The 17577-nt window shown below is 38.7% G+C and overlaps 1 protein-coding gene across 1 annotated transcript; it reads right to left on the reverse strand.

Annotated features, from left to right (window-relative positions):
- Nucleotides 1-991: 991 nt before the first annotated feature.
- shmt2 (serine hydroxymethyltransferase 2 (mitochondrial)) lies at nt 992-17253 on the reverse strand. Its single transcript, XM_020918538.2, has 12 exons — nt 17138-17253; nt 11626-11811; nt 8706-8785; nt 7738-7938; nt 7546-7627; nt 6448-6570; nt 4538-4677; nt 4302-4464; nt 3931-4030; nt 3377-3532; nt 2306-2413; nt 992-2187 (listed from the first exon to the last, which is right to left on the reverse strand). The coding sequence occupies exons 1-12, from the start codon at nt 17168-17170 to the stop codon at nt 2060-2062; spliced, it is 1500 nt and encodes a 499-aa protein (XP_020774197.1). The 5' UTR covers nt 17171-17253; the 3' UTR covers nt 992-2059.
- Nucleotides 17254-17577: the final 324 nt, after the last annotated feature.

Below are 17577 nucleotides of genomic sequence, written 5' to 3' on the forward strand. Positions count from 1 at the left end.
ACTGTATTTCTAATGCATGTCTTTCATTGTTTCCATTAAACTAATGAGATGGATCGGCTCTCTTTTGATTAATGTTGTGTATGAGCAGAGATCTGATCAAATGTTGAAATACTGTTTATTTGTTATATGTCAAGACATTTTCCCACCAGGCATTCTGGCTCAAAGTTGTGTTTAAAGGGCCAATTACACTATTCTCTGATCTATGTTATAATGTTGTTTCATCATCAAAAACAAACCTGGAGTTGTGTTTTGTTTCATTTGCTCTTGTGTAACACACAAACCCTGGATATTTAGGCTGTTTTTCTCTTTCTTAAACTAAAAACAACTTCACTTCGATTTTGTGAAGTGGTAACACAAGAAGTGCTCCGTTGTGTTAAACTCCATACACCTTCACTAGAATCATTTCGATAATTTCAGCCCTGGAATCGCCTTTTTCAAATAAACAAAAGGTAAAATGTAGGTGTTAACTTGAAAGCTACCACTATCACTTCATGACATCACGAAATGTAACAGAGCAACAGAGTTTAGGGGATGAAGACAGACTAATAATGAAGCGCCATTCTAACAAGGCTAAAAGCTTATAAACAATTTTGCATAATATAGGACCCTTAATTTACAAAGGGACAGTGTGTAACAGTAACCAAAACAGATGATTCAATAAATGTATTTTTCATCAAAAGTTATTATCCCTCAAAATGATTACAATTTAACAATTATCTACATTATGAAATTGCTCCATGAGTTTATTTCAACTCAACACAATTTCAAGTACATCTTTGAAAAGAACCTTTCACATTAGACGGGACAAAATAAAGATGAGGTGTCAGTGAAAAGACTGTATGTCTGTACAGCTTTCACTTTGTGTTGGTTCAGAGCAATTTACTGGAGAATGAAACCGTGACATGACAGTAAATACTATAATCAACACTAAAATTGATGACATTTTGTATGATTTTATGTCTTATTAGTGCAAAAATGAACAGAGCAATAATTAAATAATTGCCTTTTATTAGAAGTTATATTATTAAAACCTTTGTTAATGACAGAAAATGTAATGTACAATAGTTGCCAAGCCGACCAAAAAGGAAAAACATACAGACTTGAAAACTCTGTTGGTACATTGTGGCAAAGTGAACAATGATGTTTTGGTTCGTTTGACATGTGGTGCCTTGTGGAAAAATCACAACTTTTTCGACACCATTTTGTCGTTTGTGCTGAAAGACCCTTTTCACAAAGAGATATTCACTTCTGCAGCGATAATGAAAACTGTTACAGTTTGTAAAGTGAAAACGAGTCTCAAAGATACGCAACAACGCTGAGATTCAATGGAAGTTTAGCTCATTGTTTATGTCCAAATCACATAACCCATAACTCCTGTGTAAACATTCAACATAATATTAAACAGTAGTACTATTAACAGCTATATGTAGGAAGAACAGACAATGTACTGTTTTGTATACTGTAGCTTTGCCCTTAAGACTTGCAGATTTGGAAATGTAATCAGAATAAGACTAGGACTTTTAGAAAAAAATATACCCATGCTTGTGTTTGTACTTTGAAGAAAATAGAAAAGCATCAGTTTCATTGTGAGACTAGAGTGCAAGTACAGACATATTGGGAATTATATTAGTCTATAGAAATATACAACTTGTCACATAAAAATGTTATCACAAAAAGAAAGTGAATGTAATCAAGTTAAGTGACATAAGTTTAGCTGCTATATATCATTAAGACCTTCCAGCATAAGTCTTTAGAGTATGTATGTAGTGTACTAATCAATTCACCCTCACATGATTTTGAACTTCTTAAATGGTTAATGAAATGATAATGATTGTATTGTCTGTGTCACATAAATGAAATAGATAAAGGAGATATTTTAAAACATGATAGAAAAATTCTGTAGAGTTTGAAAATATCTGCTCATTTAAAAAGAGAGAGATGTGACAGAATCAGTTTTTTGTTTCTCAGGTAAAAGCTGCTCCTCTGACTCCTCCTGAGGACACTTGTTCAGTTGGATCTGGCACCAAGCCGGAGCTCCTCCCTCCTCAGGGCTGGGGGATTAATGGTCATGAAAACCAGGCATTGGGAAAGGTCTGGCAAACACCTCCACGCGCTTCCGTAGATCAGCAATGCGCCCCACGGTCTCTGGATCCTCTAGCAGGAACGTCTTGAAGTCTTGTAGTTTTGCTGCAGAGAGGAAAGTGATTTCTATAATACCAAGATTACATACAGTCTTGGATAGCGGTAAAATGGGAAAATAAAGGTTACCAATCAACCATTATTCAAAATGCTAATTTAGAATTACCTGTCTTTTTCTTGACATCCAGGGCAATTTTAAAGCCCTCATCCATGAACTCCACAACCTGGACAAAGTCGGCCTCTTTGAACTGTCTGGAGGTTAGAGCTGGAGCACCTGGAAGCGTTAGACTTAACCAATAACTTATTCAACATATTAAATAATGGTTTAGCTCTTTGAGTGACTATTTGTATGAAGATTCCAGTAATGGTGAGCATGTACTTTGTGTGTAATTATCACTGTTAAACACTTAACTGCTGTCTGTATGGCATGTTAAATATCTTTAAAAATGAATTTCATGTACATAGTGTGAAACTAATAAACTGTATAAAGAAGTGGCCTAAGTGAGTGTGACATCACCCAAAATGTTCAGCTCCACTCAAGCGAAGCTCATAATGCTAATGGATTCAGAGACGAATTTGGAGCCAGGCTCTATATTATGAATATGATTTTTTAAATTGACAAAATGTAGGAAAGAAAAATCGTAGGATCATGTAGGATCATGTAGAGTGGGTTAATACGAACATTTTAAGACCAAAATGACTCACTGCAGCAGTTGCAGAGAGAGGGGAGACAATATCCCAGTGTCACTGGAAGCTGGGGTCAGAAGGAGCTGGACGCGCCCACATGTGAACTTCCTATTAGGAACGCAGCGACTAGTGCTTTAGCCATGTCCATTTATATATACAGTCTGTGCTGGAACCTAGCTGCATTTGAAATCTGGCCTTAAGTGAGGTATCTGTAAATTTGTGCTGCTCTTGCACTTCCTGCAGATAATAAAAAATCCAAACATGTTTAATAAATCATCATGAATGCTTGTGGCCTGATTATTACACAACTCAAAAAAAACAAAACTTTTAATCTGTAAACAACTGTAGATGGAGATGAGTGTGAGGTGAAAAATCAAATCATTCACTGTAACCAAAGCAAATTATGCCAACTCCTCATGTCTCCATCATACATACATGCTAACAATGTTGTCAGCGCCTCTTGTTAAATACCCTCACACAGACTGTGTGCGTGTGTGTGTGTGTGCATGTGCGCGTCTGTGTGTGTGTATGTGTGTGCAGTGGGCCTCACCTAAGCGCAGACCGCCAGGTGTGAGTGCGCTCTTGTCTCCGGGGCAGGTGTTTTTATTGGCAGTGATGGACACTAGCTCCAGAACCCTCTCAGCCCGAGCCCCATCGATGCCCTTAGGCCTCAGGTCCACCAGGACCAGATGGTTGTCAGTGCCGCCTAAGACAGCAGTATTTAAAAGTCAGATATTCACTGCAGATTTGCACATAGTGATCCTCAACAAATACAAAAGTTATTTAATTTAAAAACATGGCATCCTTACATTTATGTAATCAATAGAAAGTATTACTTCACAAAAGAGCTGAGGCCAGTGGATTACATTGAATACAGCATACAAGGATTTGCTCTTAGAAAATGGCCATTACGCTCTTTTCTTATTTCCATCAATGACATAGAAAGTACTGTGAGATTAGCATATTGACATGTCATGAATTTAAATGTGTACGTTGTACGATGTAGTGGCAGAACACAATTGTTATTAATGGGGGACTGTGATGCAGGGGTTTTCTGACACAGAAGTGTTGTTTAAAAACATGTTTAAAACCAGGGCCCATTACCTGACACCAGAGTGTAGCCTTTACTGAGCAGGGCTGCTGCCATGGCCTTAGAGTTCTTTATCACCTGAGCGATGTACTCTTTGAACATGGGCGACTGAGCCTGGGGACCACACAACCAAAGTAACAGCTGAACAGTTAAGTCTTTTGTGTCAAATAAAAAGACATATACAAACCGGTTATTGATATTAGTGACATGGTTTTGCTTTACCATACAGAAAATAACACTTTTTCTCAATTAAACATAACAGGTCAAGAGAATGTGTGCATTTAATTGGTTGGCAGAATGTTTAACCCACGCTGTATGCTGTTTATTATCCTTTTGTGTGTGTTTTTTATTTAATGGAATCAAGTGACTAAAGTGTTTTTCTGACCTGTCTGAGGGCCACAGCGACACCAGCAATGGCATGATTATGAGGTCCTCCCTGCAGTGAGGGAAATACAGCAAAGTTAATCCTATCTTCCAGATCATAAAGAGTCTCCTTGCCCTTCTTGTCCACAGAGCGCACACCCTTTCGATAGAAAATAAGACCAGCCCTGTAAAAAAAAAAAAATACAGAATGTTATTTGTTTAAAGAAAAGTAACAGTGGAGCTTCTTGTGTGACCTACCTTGCTCCTCGTAGAGACTTGTGTGTAGTGGAGGTTACGATGTCAGCGTGGTCAAAAGGAGAGGGGATGGCCTGAGCTGCCACCAGTCCACTGATATGGGCCATGTCTGCCAGCAAGTAGGCCTTAATGTCTGTGCAGAGCTGTGAGAGACACCAGGATTAAGTGGTCAGTTTACCAGTGCTCAGTTCAGCACACACACATTAGTCTGGATTATCTGTTGTTTGAGTTAGCCTTCGATTCATTCTTCTGTGCTAGACCAACTTTTAGGATGATTTTGTAAAGTACACTGTTTATATCACTGCATTATTCTCCACATAGCGCAGAAATGGGAAAACAAGTGATTAATGCTTTTAAAGTGAGATTTCTTATGAACTGAACCATATTTGCATATGTAATTTTCTTTTTCAAAATCACCCCTCCCCAAAAGTGTTACAACTACAAGTTATTTGCAGCACCCTCTTTAATCAAATCCACTCGGGCTGGTAAAATGACACAAGAAATATAAGGAACAATTTGTTTGTACTAATAAGTTTAGATTTTCCTGCAGTCAGTGTTTGATAGCTCAATCTACACATGTTAGCGGTACCTTTCTTTCCAAAGGGCACATATTTCAAACCAAGCCGATGTAATTATGCTGTTCGCAATCTTCAGAGGCCCAAAATATTACAGCATAATTCAATAAATCCTCTCCGTCTCTTGCCAGCACTTATTGAAATAGGCACAAACAATAAATAGCTCACTAACATGCAAATGAGTCTCTGGCGCATGATCAGAGAAGTAAACAATCTTTTTACTGCTCCAATTAATATGCATTATCATGACAATCTCCTCTGCACTCCTATCTGAACAGGATCAGTCCATGTGCCTTGGAAAACATGCTGAGGTTACTGCAGGGAAAGACGCCTATATCACAGATCACGTGCAGTCGAAAAGCCAAAAAGTGAATTTGTGGCCGGTCCAATCTAGGTAACACAATGCTAAAAGGCTGGAGAGGAGCCCGGGCGGCAGATTTCGCTATAAAACTGTTCCGCGGAGAGATGCCAGGGTGAAAATATGGCCCTTCTTCAAGCCCAGTGACAAAGCAGTTATGGTGCTTAATAAAAACACAGCTCCGTAATGGTGGGACAGTCCATCTGATGGCGGTGGCTAAAGTGGGGCTAGGGAACAAAAGAGAGGCAGCCATAGAGACAATGAGAAGGTTGTGTGGTGGGTGAACACAGTGGATGGAGGAGCCTCTTGTGCAATGTCAGAGCATGAGTGTGTGTGAATAAGTGTGCGTGCTCGTGGGGAGGGCTATTGGAGGAACAAGAGGGAGAGAGCATGGGCGCGTTGTGGGCACTGGGCACACAGGCTAAAACGGCTGTTGTGTTTGAAACGGTTAAAAATAAAAAGAGATGAGTGCTTTTGAGAGTGGTCTGAGCAAGAGTGGTCTGTGTTTAGTTCGAACAATGGAAATGTCCACAATGAGAGACCTGGTGCATTTTAAGTATAGTCTGTATAATTGTCCTTCCACATATTAATTCTAATAAAGCTTTTAAAATCATTAATATGAGAGGACATTTAAGTACATCAACACATGTTCATGCGCATTCTAGGTTCCCTCTGCTCTTGCTGACAAAGTGTTATGTGCATACATATTGAAACATATTTGGAGTGCAGGGCCACAGCCTGTTGGTCACCAGAGCTAGTGATTTGTATAAAAAAATTCAATTCAGCAGAAGACCTCAAGGACAACTATTACTGGTTTGAGGGCCACATTTGGCCCCCAGGCCATATTTGGACATTATCTTTCAGAACAGAACTTTGTTGGAGAAGTGTGAAATGTGTTCTTGAACAAAGCATTGGTTTTACAGTTGGACAGAGCTGCACAGAGAGCCAGAGAGTGCAGACTGTATGGAGTGTGAGTGCACCTTCTTGATGCGGGCGTAGTCAATGAGGCGGGCATAGGCGCTGGTGCCAGCAATGATGAGCCTGGGCCGGAACAGCTTGGCCGTCATCTCCATCTGGTCGTAGTCTATAAGTCCTGTAGAGGGCTGGGAGGGGCACAGAGAGGAACTGTTAGAGAACTGTTAGGATCACGCTTAAAAGATATGACACGTTTTAAGATCAAGCTCAAACATCCATCCCAAAAGAGCACATTTGCACCAGAAGCACAGTCTGAAGTACTTTGGCTCCTGAAATGGAGTACATGATAGAGCTAGTTTATCCTGCAGCAGTGTATCATGGGAGATGATGGAGCAATTGCAGTAATGAAGCCCTACTTATCCTAATCCATCCTCTGCCGTTATGTGACTGAACTGTGAGGAGGCTGGTTTAGAGACGCACGCATTTTCTCTTCATACAAAACATTATAATTGACTGTTTGTAACCAACATTTGTTTACTTATTTTATCCATATGAAATGCAGACATCAAAATCAGGATTAAACACAGAACCAAACCAGGATAAACGTCAACACTCAAAGTACTGTATCTTGAATTGATTGAATTGATTCCTCCACATAAAGCAGAGAAAAGTCAAAATAAGAGAGAAAATCATTTGCATTTGCCTGGATAGAGGAGCAGTGAGGAAACAGAAGGAAAGACACAGAAGTGTTTCCTTAGACAAGCTGATCATCTCCTGTGTCTGTGGGACACTTGTGTAGCTGCCCCCTCACTCCATCACGCTGCTCGTGGCCAGGACAGAGCCAGTGGTGCTGGCCAGCAGCCTGTCGATTTCCCATTATCCCTCTCACAGAGGGGTCCTGGCTGACCATACATCAGCAGGCCTGGACATCCCCACTCTCACGCTCATTCATCAGACACTACAACACTAGAGCTCCAACAAGACTGCAGCCACAAAATATAGGCCCTGATCTACTGCACTACTAACAGAATAATAATGTCATATATGGGATTTTTAAAATTTATTTCACTTGTTATTTAAATACATTATAATACAAGACCATCATCTTACTTAAAAAAAATCCCTTATGTCTCATATGCAGTTACTGGGCAGTATTCACTTACATTCAACTTGTAGGGCATAGACTCAAAATAAATTGAAGTTGCAGAAATTCTCTTCACGTCAGACATGTATCCATGAGTTAGACTGTGAAACAAAAAACAAGTATGTTCATGCATGCCCAATTACAGTAAAAAAATATGGAAACTTATTTCACAAAAAAAACAAAAAAAAAACTAAGAGATGAGAGTACTGACTGTCCTCCATCGGGCAGGTCCAGGCCCATGATGCGGTCGTGGGGGTTGAGTACAGAGGTATAGGCGGCGAAGTTGGCCGGAGAGCCAGAGTATGGCTGCACATTGACACCCCATTTAGCAGGGTCCAGGTTAAACGCATCCAAAGCTCGTCTCTGACAAAGCAGCTCAATCTGGTCCACTATTTCAGCTCCACCATAGTACCTGCACAGAGGGAGGGGGAAACGGGAAATCACAATCTACACAATCTCAATGGACAAAAAAGAAATTATGGTAAACACTTTCATTCACACGCTCATCAAAGAACAGTTCAACAGCAGAAATCTTAAGCTTAAAGGAAAACAGTTTTGTATGCGTTATATAAATAAGCCATAGATTCTAGTTTCCACTTTTTTGAGTACTCTATGTTAGTTAGTTGATCTACTACTTCTGATTTAGAGCAAGACTATTCCTTAAAACATTTTCCATATTTACACAATTTCTATTTACAATTTTCTATCTAGTTTATATACCTTATTTACCATTGATTAGTTACTGGGTATCAATACTCTACTCACAACTCTAGTACAAGTTGGACATGCACCTTTGTTGACTAAACCGGTCTGCAATATTGAAAGAATTACAATTCCATTGTCATTATTTTTTTTTTATTAAAATTTAACACAGAATAGAATAGAATAGCCATTGCAAAGATACAGATTTCCTGACACTAGTTCCTGCCTTCTATAACATTAGTAGTCCACAAAACCCTCTGGTTGCTGTTGATAAATGGAAATGATCTAAGGGACGTAAGAAAACATGTAAAAGATGAAGCTGGGCTGGTAGATTCTTTGAATGTATCCCCTCAGGAAGTGTCTTTGGCAGAGCTCAGGCCTGAATAATGTCTGTGTGATTTGAATGTACCATTAGAAGACGTGGAATAAATGTAGATCTATGGCTGCACTGTTTGATAAGCTGGGGGCACGTCTCACCTTCTCCCTGGGTAACCCTCAGAATATTTGTTGTTCAGACAGGAGCCCTGAGCCTCCAGAGCGGCGCGACTGCAGAAGTTCTGTGTGAAGAAAAAAACACACAGGTTTAGATCAATGCAGCCAGTGGACAGAGGGGACAAAAGAGGCAAATTAAAGTCTGTTAAGTGATAAGTGAGAAATCTGCCTAAAGCTAAAGACAATCATTACAGCGGTGAACTCCTGCACTTGCATAGACCTAACATAACACCCCCCAATGTTTTGTATCCGCAGAGGATCTCAAATAACACAATGGACCTTTATGCATTTTCTAGTAGAAAGAACAGGCAACAAAATGACTGAAACATTAAAGGTGCATAGTGTGTTTTTTCTGGTGGAGGGTCCGTCAGATGCTTTTCTCCATGGAGATGTTCTTGCTTTGTTTGGAATGTTTCACAGTATGGTATTAAACCTCTCTATTTTCCAAGTTACAGGTCAGATCAGATCTGTGTAGAGACAATTTTTTTTAAAAATAAAACCACTTGGAATTTGGTAAATGCAATGTAGAGCTGTTTAATGTCATACTGCAGAACATTCTATCCATAGAAACAAACAATTGAAGGACCCCCAACCAAAAAGTTACATAGTGCACCTTTAAATAGCACAATTTTAAAGGTGGATTTAGCGAGGAATGCCAATCCAAATGGACTTGTCACAAATCATTACTGCGTTGTCATAAGCTGGGACCAAAACTGTATAAATTCCTCTGATTCCTTGATGTTTGTTGTTGACTGAGGTTATGCAAATTTTACACCCTTGAGGTCGACAGGAGCAGTGGCAGCAACAGCTTTCTGCTCAGTACATCTGCCAGGCCCTGTCCATCATAAAGCTCATAGTGACAATACATCTGCATCCAGTGATGTGAATTAAATAGCTTTAATCATAATTGAAATTACAATGATTAAACAATTATTTACACAGTTGTTTAAAAATCTATAAAACTAATAAATCAGTGTACAACAAAAGCTTTTCGAAGTTACAATCCAAATAAATAATAAATCATATTTTTCTGTTAGGCAAATGTTTATAGTTGAAAAAAAGTGTTACAATTCAATGTATTAAATGTTATGATTATGTTATGAAATTGTTATTTTTGTAAATTAACTTCATGACTCTATGTTCATATTGGCTTTTGATATTAAATAGACATATTCACAATTGTAAAACATTCTTCATTGCTTTAAGTTAGTTTAGACAATATATTTTGTTTCTCCGGGTGATTAAATAAAATGTAGAATGAGTTCTTCAGTTTGAGTTGCCAGTCCCTACAAATAAAAACATTTTGCAACCTAAAAGAGCTCTTTATGATATAATGTGTCCTGAGTATATGACAAAAACTAACATCCCATGTTCAGTTGACTCTGCATAAACTGTAAAGGCACATGTTCCATCTTGCATTTCAATTCAATTCTTTATTCTACTACATTTCCATTGTTTTCTGTTTACTCTGAACTCAAATCTTGTTCTAGTTGAAAACTCTGAATGCTCTGAGGATGTGTGTCTTACATTATGTGAACACTCTGGCGGCACACACATAAACAGGGGAAGTAAAGAGTGTAGAAAATGTACTGTGTGAGCCGGTGGAGTGGGGTGAACGAGAGACCAACAGGTGAAATAAAGATCTCAGCTCTATCTCCCAGTCCAGTGGTCAGGCTTTGTGCAGCTGATATACTCCACTACACTGCGAGATAAGATGCACTGGTCTTGAGTAGTGGCATGTCTTTTCTCTCAGCCAACGTTAAATAAAATCAATCTGAATTTTTGTTTTACTTTCTGCATCCTGAACCCACACAGTCAACGGCTGAATAATGAATGAAGGAAGGTCAATAATGATTTGTTATTTAAAACACAAAGTTCATGGGGCCAATGTTACGGTTATGTAATGGCTGTTTATTTGAGAAAGAAAGTCCACTTTAGTTGCAGACAATTTTTGTGTTTATGAGAGAAAGGTTTTGAGGATATAAATTTTTAATGCAAGTTTATTATGTCATTTTAATTTTTTAACCAAAAAAGCTGTGTAACAAAGGAAACATTTAGAAATATTATTCTATCTAAAGATAGCAATTTGGGAAATAAAATGCTTGTGATACAATAGGGTTGGGAAATATTAACATTAATATCTGAATGTTTTATTGATTCACTCAATAGTATTTCAGACGATATGATGAGAATCCATCAGAAATACACAAAAACAAGACTGTAAATGTTTCAGTTGAGGTTCAAGGCTGAAATATAAACTTTATTTATTTATTTTATTTCTGTTTATTTTAGTATGCCGTATTAAAGCCTACTCAATGTTCTAGTTTTGACTATTGATACTTTGCATTGACATCACACTGGGAGTGTTCCACATGTATCTCTATTGGTTGGATGTTCAGCAGTTACCATAGTGACACTATACATATTTGCACACACGAACAAAAGGTTTTATGAAAATACAACATTAATTTAAACAACACATTCACGGGAGCTTGTAATGAATACAAGCGTTCTGTTTAGATGTTTGTTTTTCGACATAAAAGTGAGGAACTGAAAAACTGTTAACTAATGCTTATGTGACTATAATTTTATGTGTGAGAGATTTGTTTATGTGCACAAATCATCTCACCTGTTGTAGTTCCAACCAAGTCACCTATTTCTGGGAAGATTGTTAAAATAAAGCTCAGGTTAAAGTCTAACTTGAGTAACAGAGCTTATAACAGAGCAGTGCATCAGTTAGCTTCACACCCCCCGGGAATGTTGATCGCAAAATATTAGTGTCTAAAAGAATTTAAAGATAAACATTTTTCAGTATATGAGCCAACTCTAGCTGTTCAGTAATTATGTAATATATGTCATCATAAGTGTCTTGGTGGTGCTTGTAGTTATGACGGCTCATGTTCACCTCTGAGGCGATGAGCTCCAGGCCGCGGCACTGTCTGTCCTTCTCCTTCAGCAGCAGGTCCCACATCTCAGGGTCATCCTCTGCCAGGCTCTCCTGCCCGGTCCAGGGCCGCTCATCATCCACAGAGCGGGTGGCTGCATGCTGTGCCCGCGCACACACACGCACAGAGGACCGCTGGCACAGGGGCTAGGGGAGAGCAACAGTTAGAGATGGAATCTAGGCAATACCATTTGATTTATAACAGCTTATTGTGAATTTGTGTGGTAGCAAATAAATTAGGTTGAGAAAGGAGCCACAATGTGTGAAATGTAAACGAAAATTCATATAACAAGATACTAGAAATCGCAAAAGGCCTCGAGTCAATTTAATGTCCCTGAAATTAATCAACCAAAATGTAATGGAAAATTCTGCTCAGCAACATTTTCTGTCCCAAATAAAGTATTTAAACCCTGTCCGCTCATCAACTTTTCATGCCTCCTAATACGAAACCCGCTCTAATTAGAAACTGGCATGTTTGCATGATATCAATAATCAGCAGTTGTTCAATTTTGCTTCTATCAGCACTAGTGCAAAGGGAAGGAGCGCCTTTACAGCCCCAGTGTACAGACACAGGCACAAAGAGAACACATTCAGCACTTCCTGCTTATCTAATCTGGACTCAGGCTGCCAACTTCTGCTGCACCGCCTCATCATGAAGTGAGCAGAGTCCACAATCATCTCCACTTCTGTGGCTTCTACAAGTATTTAAGCGTGGTCTTTATCATTTTACAGTGGCTCAAGATTACTGAGCACAATAAATAGAAAACTACAGAGACCCTCGTACAGAACCTGTAATTATCATTTGTGAGCGCTATGGGAGAGGTGACCTCTTGATGGAGATAATAGCAAAACATAATTAGCACAAGGCTTATTGCATGGGGGAAGAAAAAAATAAACCAAAAACACAAAAAATACACACAAACATAAATGTATATTAGAAATGAATTGCTCCAACTACTGTATCTACGACCCAAAGTTAAGAATAATTTCAATTATTGTCATAATTTCAGAATTATTATTTTTTGTGTTCTATTTTTATCACATTCTTAATGTACTCACTGGAAGCTGAAGCAATTTTTTACCTCTACATGGTTTTATGTGTCATTTAAAATTTAAATGTGACACATTGTTTTATTCTAAAATCTCTGAAACAAACAATTTGATAAAAGGATTCCAAATTTCTATTCTAGATCACGCCATTTAGGGCTGTAATACCGAGCAGTGCAACAATATTCGATATAATACAAGTGTCATGATTCTATACACACCTGTATGTGCCTACCCAGAATGTCCTAAGATGTCAGGACTATAAAACTATTAACTATTATGTTGTTTCTGAGTAAACAGCTCCAAAGATGTGAAATATTCTAACAGATGTGGGTTTTATCTAGTCAGGAGGAAAATAAAAATAAAATATATAAATAAATAAATCAAAAATAAATCATCAAATCATCATCCAAAAATAAAAATTCTGACAGTGTATTTCCCATAGCAGTCTATATTAACAATACATTCTTAAAAAATTTTCTCCTAAGAAAACTTTTCACTGACTAAAAATGCCAAGTTGCAAATCACTAATCTAAATGAATTTAAACACTTCACATGTACAACATGTTACAGTGGTTGTGCTGTAATTTATTAAAAAGTGATGTTTCATGTTAATATCAAAATGTTAATAATGTCATAATGTTAATATCATTAATTTAGCTCATTAGCAGAAAAAAATAACATAATAATTGCTTTTTTCTTGGACTTACAACACATCAAAATCTAACTGATATTGTGACTCATGTATCAAGATACGTATTGTATCGAATCGTGAGAAAACTGTATGGTTGCATCCTTAGAGAGCTGTATATTCAATATTGTGTAAACTCCACCAAACTTTGCCCCACAGCTGTCTCCACAGTTGATCAGCTCCATCTCTGCAGCCCAGGGGCACATAGGGAGAGGAGGGAGAGGGGTGACACGGCCGCACCTGAGTGGCACATTAACAGCCTGATTGTAACAGTGTCTCTGGCCTTCACTCACTGCAGGAGAGGCTGCACAGGCTGGGGCCCTCTGGGGGACTGCAGAGGAGACGAGGGCCCAGGGAGACAGCCTGCGCTGCCTCTGAGGACACACTTCTCACTGTGAAATCACACGGGTCATTAAGTCTTGACAGGAACTGTCCTTGGCTGTCTGCGTTTCAGCTGGGACACACTGGGGAGGAACAACAGCGCCTGCTCTGCCACCTTCACTAAAACAGACAGCGAATCTCCTCCTCGCCCTGCACTGCTACACCTTTATCAGCACTTTCTGTTCCCTGTAACAACAACAGTTCACAGGGCTTTTTATTTTCGCCTTGACATCAATATCACCCCTGTGTGCCAAGCGCCCGGCTCTGTGCTTAAATAAAGACCACACATGGGTCTCAGCGGCGCTCCCCTCTGCTCACCTGCCTCCATCATTACCAAAGATTAATTAACAATCACAAGGAACTGATCTAAAGAAAGCAGAGCCAAGACAAAAGCATCAGATCTGTCTCGATGGGACTATTTTTAGGCGGTAGATTACGCTGTCATTTGAAGGTGAGTCGTGATGAAAAGGTAGCGATGAGAAAAGAGGCGGGTAGAGTCACATCCACCTGGGCCCTTGCTCCCGGTAATGGCAGCTTCACAGATGTACTGCGTCTGTGACAATGAGAAGGTAATTGTTGGCGGTTTCCTCTCCTGTCAAACTGCATGACTCAAAAGAACAATAGCAGAAGACGGCAAGGGGAGAACAAAGAAAAATCTGTTCATTAATCCACCTAGTGCCCATTTCCTGCACAGCTCCCGAGGTGAGTCAATTTTCCAGATGACTGCTGTCCATCAAAAGGCCTTAACAAACAATCAGAAAAAAGAGACAGACTTAAATCAAGCAGAGGCGAGATAGTACAGGTGTCAACAGGGCAGTGGCATTCACCAGTCGGACATGTAGTATCTCCACTCTCTGTCACAGGCTAATGGTGGCGTGATCCGTTACAAATTGGCCTGTGATTTGGTCTGGGTGACACTAGGCGGAGGGACGTGGCCGAGGTTAAGAGGCGCGAAAAGTCAGAGGGTGTCAGCGCAGTCCAGTGAAAAGCGCTATACCTGATTTGTACTGTCTGAGCTAACAATGACTAGCATGCTAACATGCGCTTTCTGATTATCAGATTAAAAAAAAAAAAAAGATGCAGACCGCCTGCAGCAAACTTATTCTGACCTCAAGAGCTGCTTATATGGGGCAAGACAAAGTTTTCTCAAATGCACAGGGAAAAAAATCAGGTACATGCCCTTTACAGACTGTGGAAGGAAATTTATGCTATGGGAAGAAACACAAACAGGAAAGCTGAAAAATTTGTCAAGATGTGATCCAACATTGAAAAATCGAATAAGAAAATGTTGATTCTGGGAGTAATTTACAACAGTAAACAAACAAAAAAAATGTTTTAGTTTCATACACATCACTTGGCAGTGTTAACATAAATGACTGTGTATGTTAATGTGTCAAGTGTCCTTTTCGATGTGCATTATGTAACCTGCTACCTGCAACGACCACAACCTGGCCTGTAGGAAGAGATCCTAAATCTCATAAAAAATTAAATGTGGGGGAGAAAGAAAAACTGAATTCAAATGTTTCGTCACATAGAAATTAAAAGTGTAGGCAGACAAAAACATTTTCAAGTTAAAAATGTTAAGGATGCCCTCCAGACACAGATGCTAGAAGCTATTTAGAGGTAGGTTTCTTTACGTTTTAAAAGTTGAATGTAGAATTGTATAGTACAGTAAAAGCAACCAAGAATTTAATAGAAAATGTTACGGAATTATCTGCAATTAAACTTACAGAATTACATAAATTGATGGACCAGTCAAAATACAAATTCTTAAACTGTGGAAAAAGTGAAAAAACAAATGCAGGTCAGGTTCTCTCTGACACAGAGTGAGAACACCACGTCTTCACTAAAAAAACTAAGGTCTTGTGAGCCTGTTTGAAGTAAATTAAAATGCACTGAAAACTAATCAGCACCAATAAGAAGAGCATGCAGACATGAGACCAGTGTCACACACACATCTGTGCCACTTGCCGAGTCCAGGCTTGACTTGCAAAACTAGGACTGACTACACGCCACTGGGGCTTCGTAAAATGGGTCACATCATAAAGTTTCAGAAAATGAGGCTATAAATAAAAGTTACAAACATGGCCTGATAACTCAAAATGATCAAGTTATATATGAAAATCAGACATTTAAGATTATAATATCACACTGAACCATTTCTAGAATAAAAAAAAAAATTAATAAATTCAGCATGAAGTTCATGAACTGAAGTTCTGTGAAAAGTGACACCCATCGGAAGTGTCACAGACACTGTATGAGGTGTTAATTAAGTTGGGATAAAATATCAATATTCTATCATTACATTACTATTCTTCATTTTTCTAGTTGCAGCCGCTGTGATTACAAAACTTTTTACGTTTTACAGCTTAACAATACTTTTTCTATGCCCTGTGACAAGTGCTGCAAGCAGGTGTTGATTTTCTCTTTTACTCTGTCTACTTATTAGCTAATTGACTTAAATATGAGCTACAAAATACTATCCAGTCCACAAAGCTTTATTTTATTTTATATAACAAATTAATATTGTGTTAATCCCGAGTATTATATTAAAATGCATCTCAAACATGAGTTGTCATTGGATCTTATGAAACTGTATTTGAAGAGTATGCAATTCATCATTTCAAAACTTGCAATAATAATCTAACGATAACAATCTGATTTCTTAAAATAAATTCTTATCCAAATCTTATGCATACAAGAAGTTAATAATTGTTGGGTACAGGGAAAAAGCGAGAGTCAGAAATACTTTGCACTTTGATCGTGACAGAGGGCGGACCCCATAACGAGCTCTATCATGTTATTCATGAAACGCCTGAAGTGAACTTTATCTGTAACCTACTGCGGCGCTGATATCAACTGGAATATTTGGTTATTTACAGACTGTCAACACTGGCAAATCATTACAGCTAGAAACGCCTTGACTTTGATAACAAATCATAAATGTCATTCCAGTGCAAGTGTAGAAGCGAGGTCAGACCTGTTTATGATCTCTTTTTCCCCCTCATGATGAAATTGAGCTGTGGCTGTTGCATCATTGCGTGGACACACAGCGTGCAGCTGTGGCATGCTCCACAAGCTATCACTATAACTATGCTAGCACACAAGCTAACCATAGGCGATTTAGTACCAAAACACGCCAAGAAAGACTGCAGATAGTTACTAACATATACACTTAGCATTTGTTTCAGTTGTCAGACACAACCTTTCACTAATGCCTAAATGCTATGTTATGAGGTTAATTGACTAAGGCATGAGCTAGCTATCCACCATCACGAAACCTGTCTCTCTGTTACGCAACGCGAATAAACATTTAAAATAAAGTGATATGCACTTCTGCTGCACGGTACTTACCCGTGCAATGTGTCTGAGCGTGAGGGTCAACATGTTTTCAGATGTCAGGCCAGAAAAGATGCAGCACAGCCACGACAGCAGCACTGACACTCTGCGTAAGCCTGTTTGAAGTTGTAAGCAACGTCAAGCAACGTCTAGCAACGCCCCCGGTGCAAGGGATCATGGGATTGGTAGTTTTTTTTTTCCTCTTACGACCTTTACTGTTTATTTCATCTGTTTTGGCTTTACACCACTGACTCGAAATAATTTCTAGATGTCCTGTAAATATATTATTTTATGTACAAATGTATCTGGTAATCTATTTTTTTTTGACTACTTATGAGTATAAAAAGACAAAGCCAACACGCTATGGTTCTCAAAAACATTAGGCCCACCCAGGTATGAAGTAGCCTATTGAATGTAGGCTACTCATTTGAAGTGTTGATAGCAGAATAATATAA

Source organism: Boleophthalmus pectinirostris, unplaced genomic scaffold (assembly GCF_026225935.1).
Source record: "Boleophthalmus pectinirostris isolate CB_2022bp ecotype Guang Dong unplaced genomic scaffold, ASM2622593v1 HiC_scaffold_3, whole genome shotgun sequence".
NCBI lineage: Eukaryota > Metazoa > Chordata > Actinopteri > Gobiiformes > Gobiidae > Boleophthalmus > Boleophthalmus pectinirostris.

Coding starts and splice junctions, on each gene's coding strand:
- shmt2 (XM_020918538.2), bottom strand. CDS start 17,170: ATGTTGACCCTCACGCTCAGACACATTGCACGG. Junction 4,678..6,447: donor ACTACGCCCGCATCAAGAAG/GTGCACTCACAC, acceptor TGTCTCTCACAG/CTCTGCACAGACATTAAGGC. Junction 4,031..4,301: donor TCGCTGTGGCCCTCAGACAG/GTCAGAAAAACA, acceptor TGTGGTCCCCAG/GCTCAGTCGCCCATGTTCAA.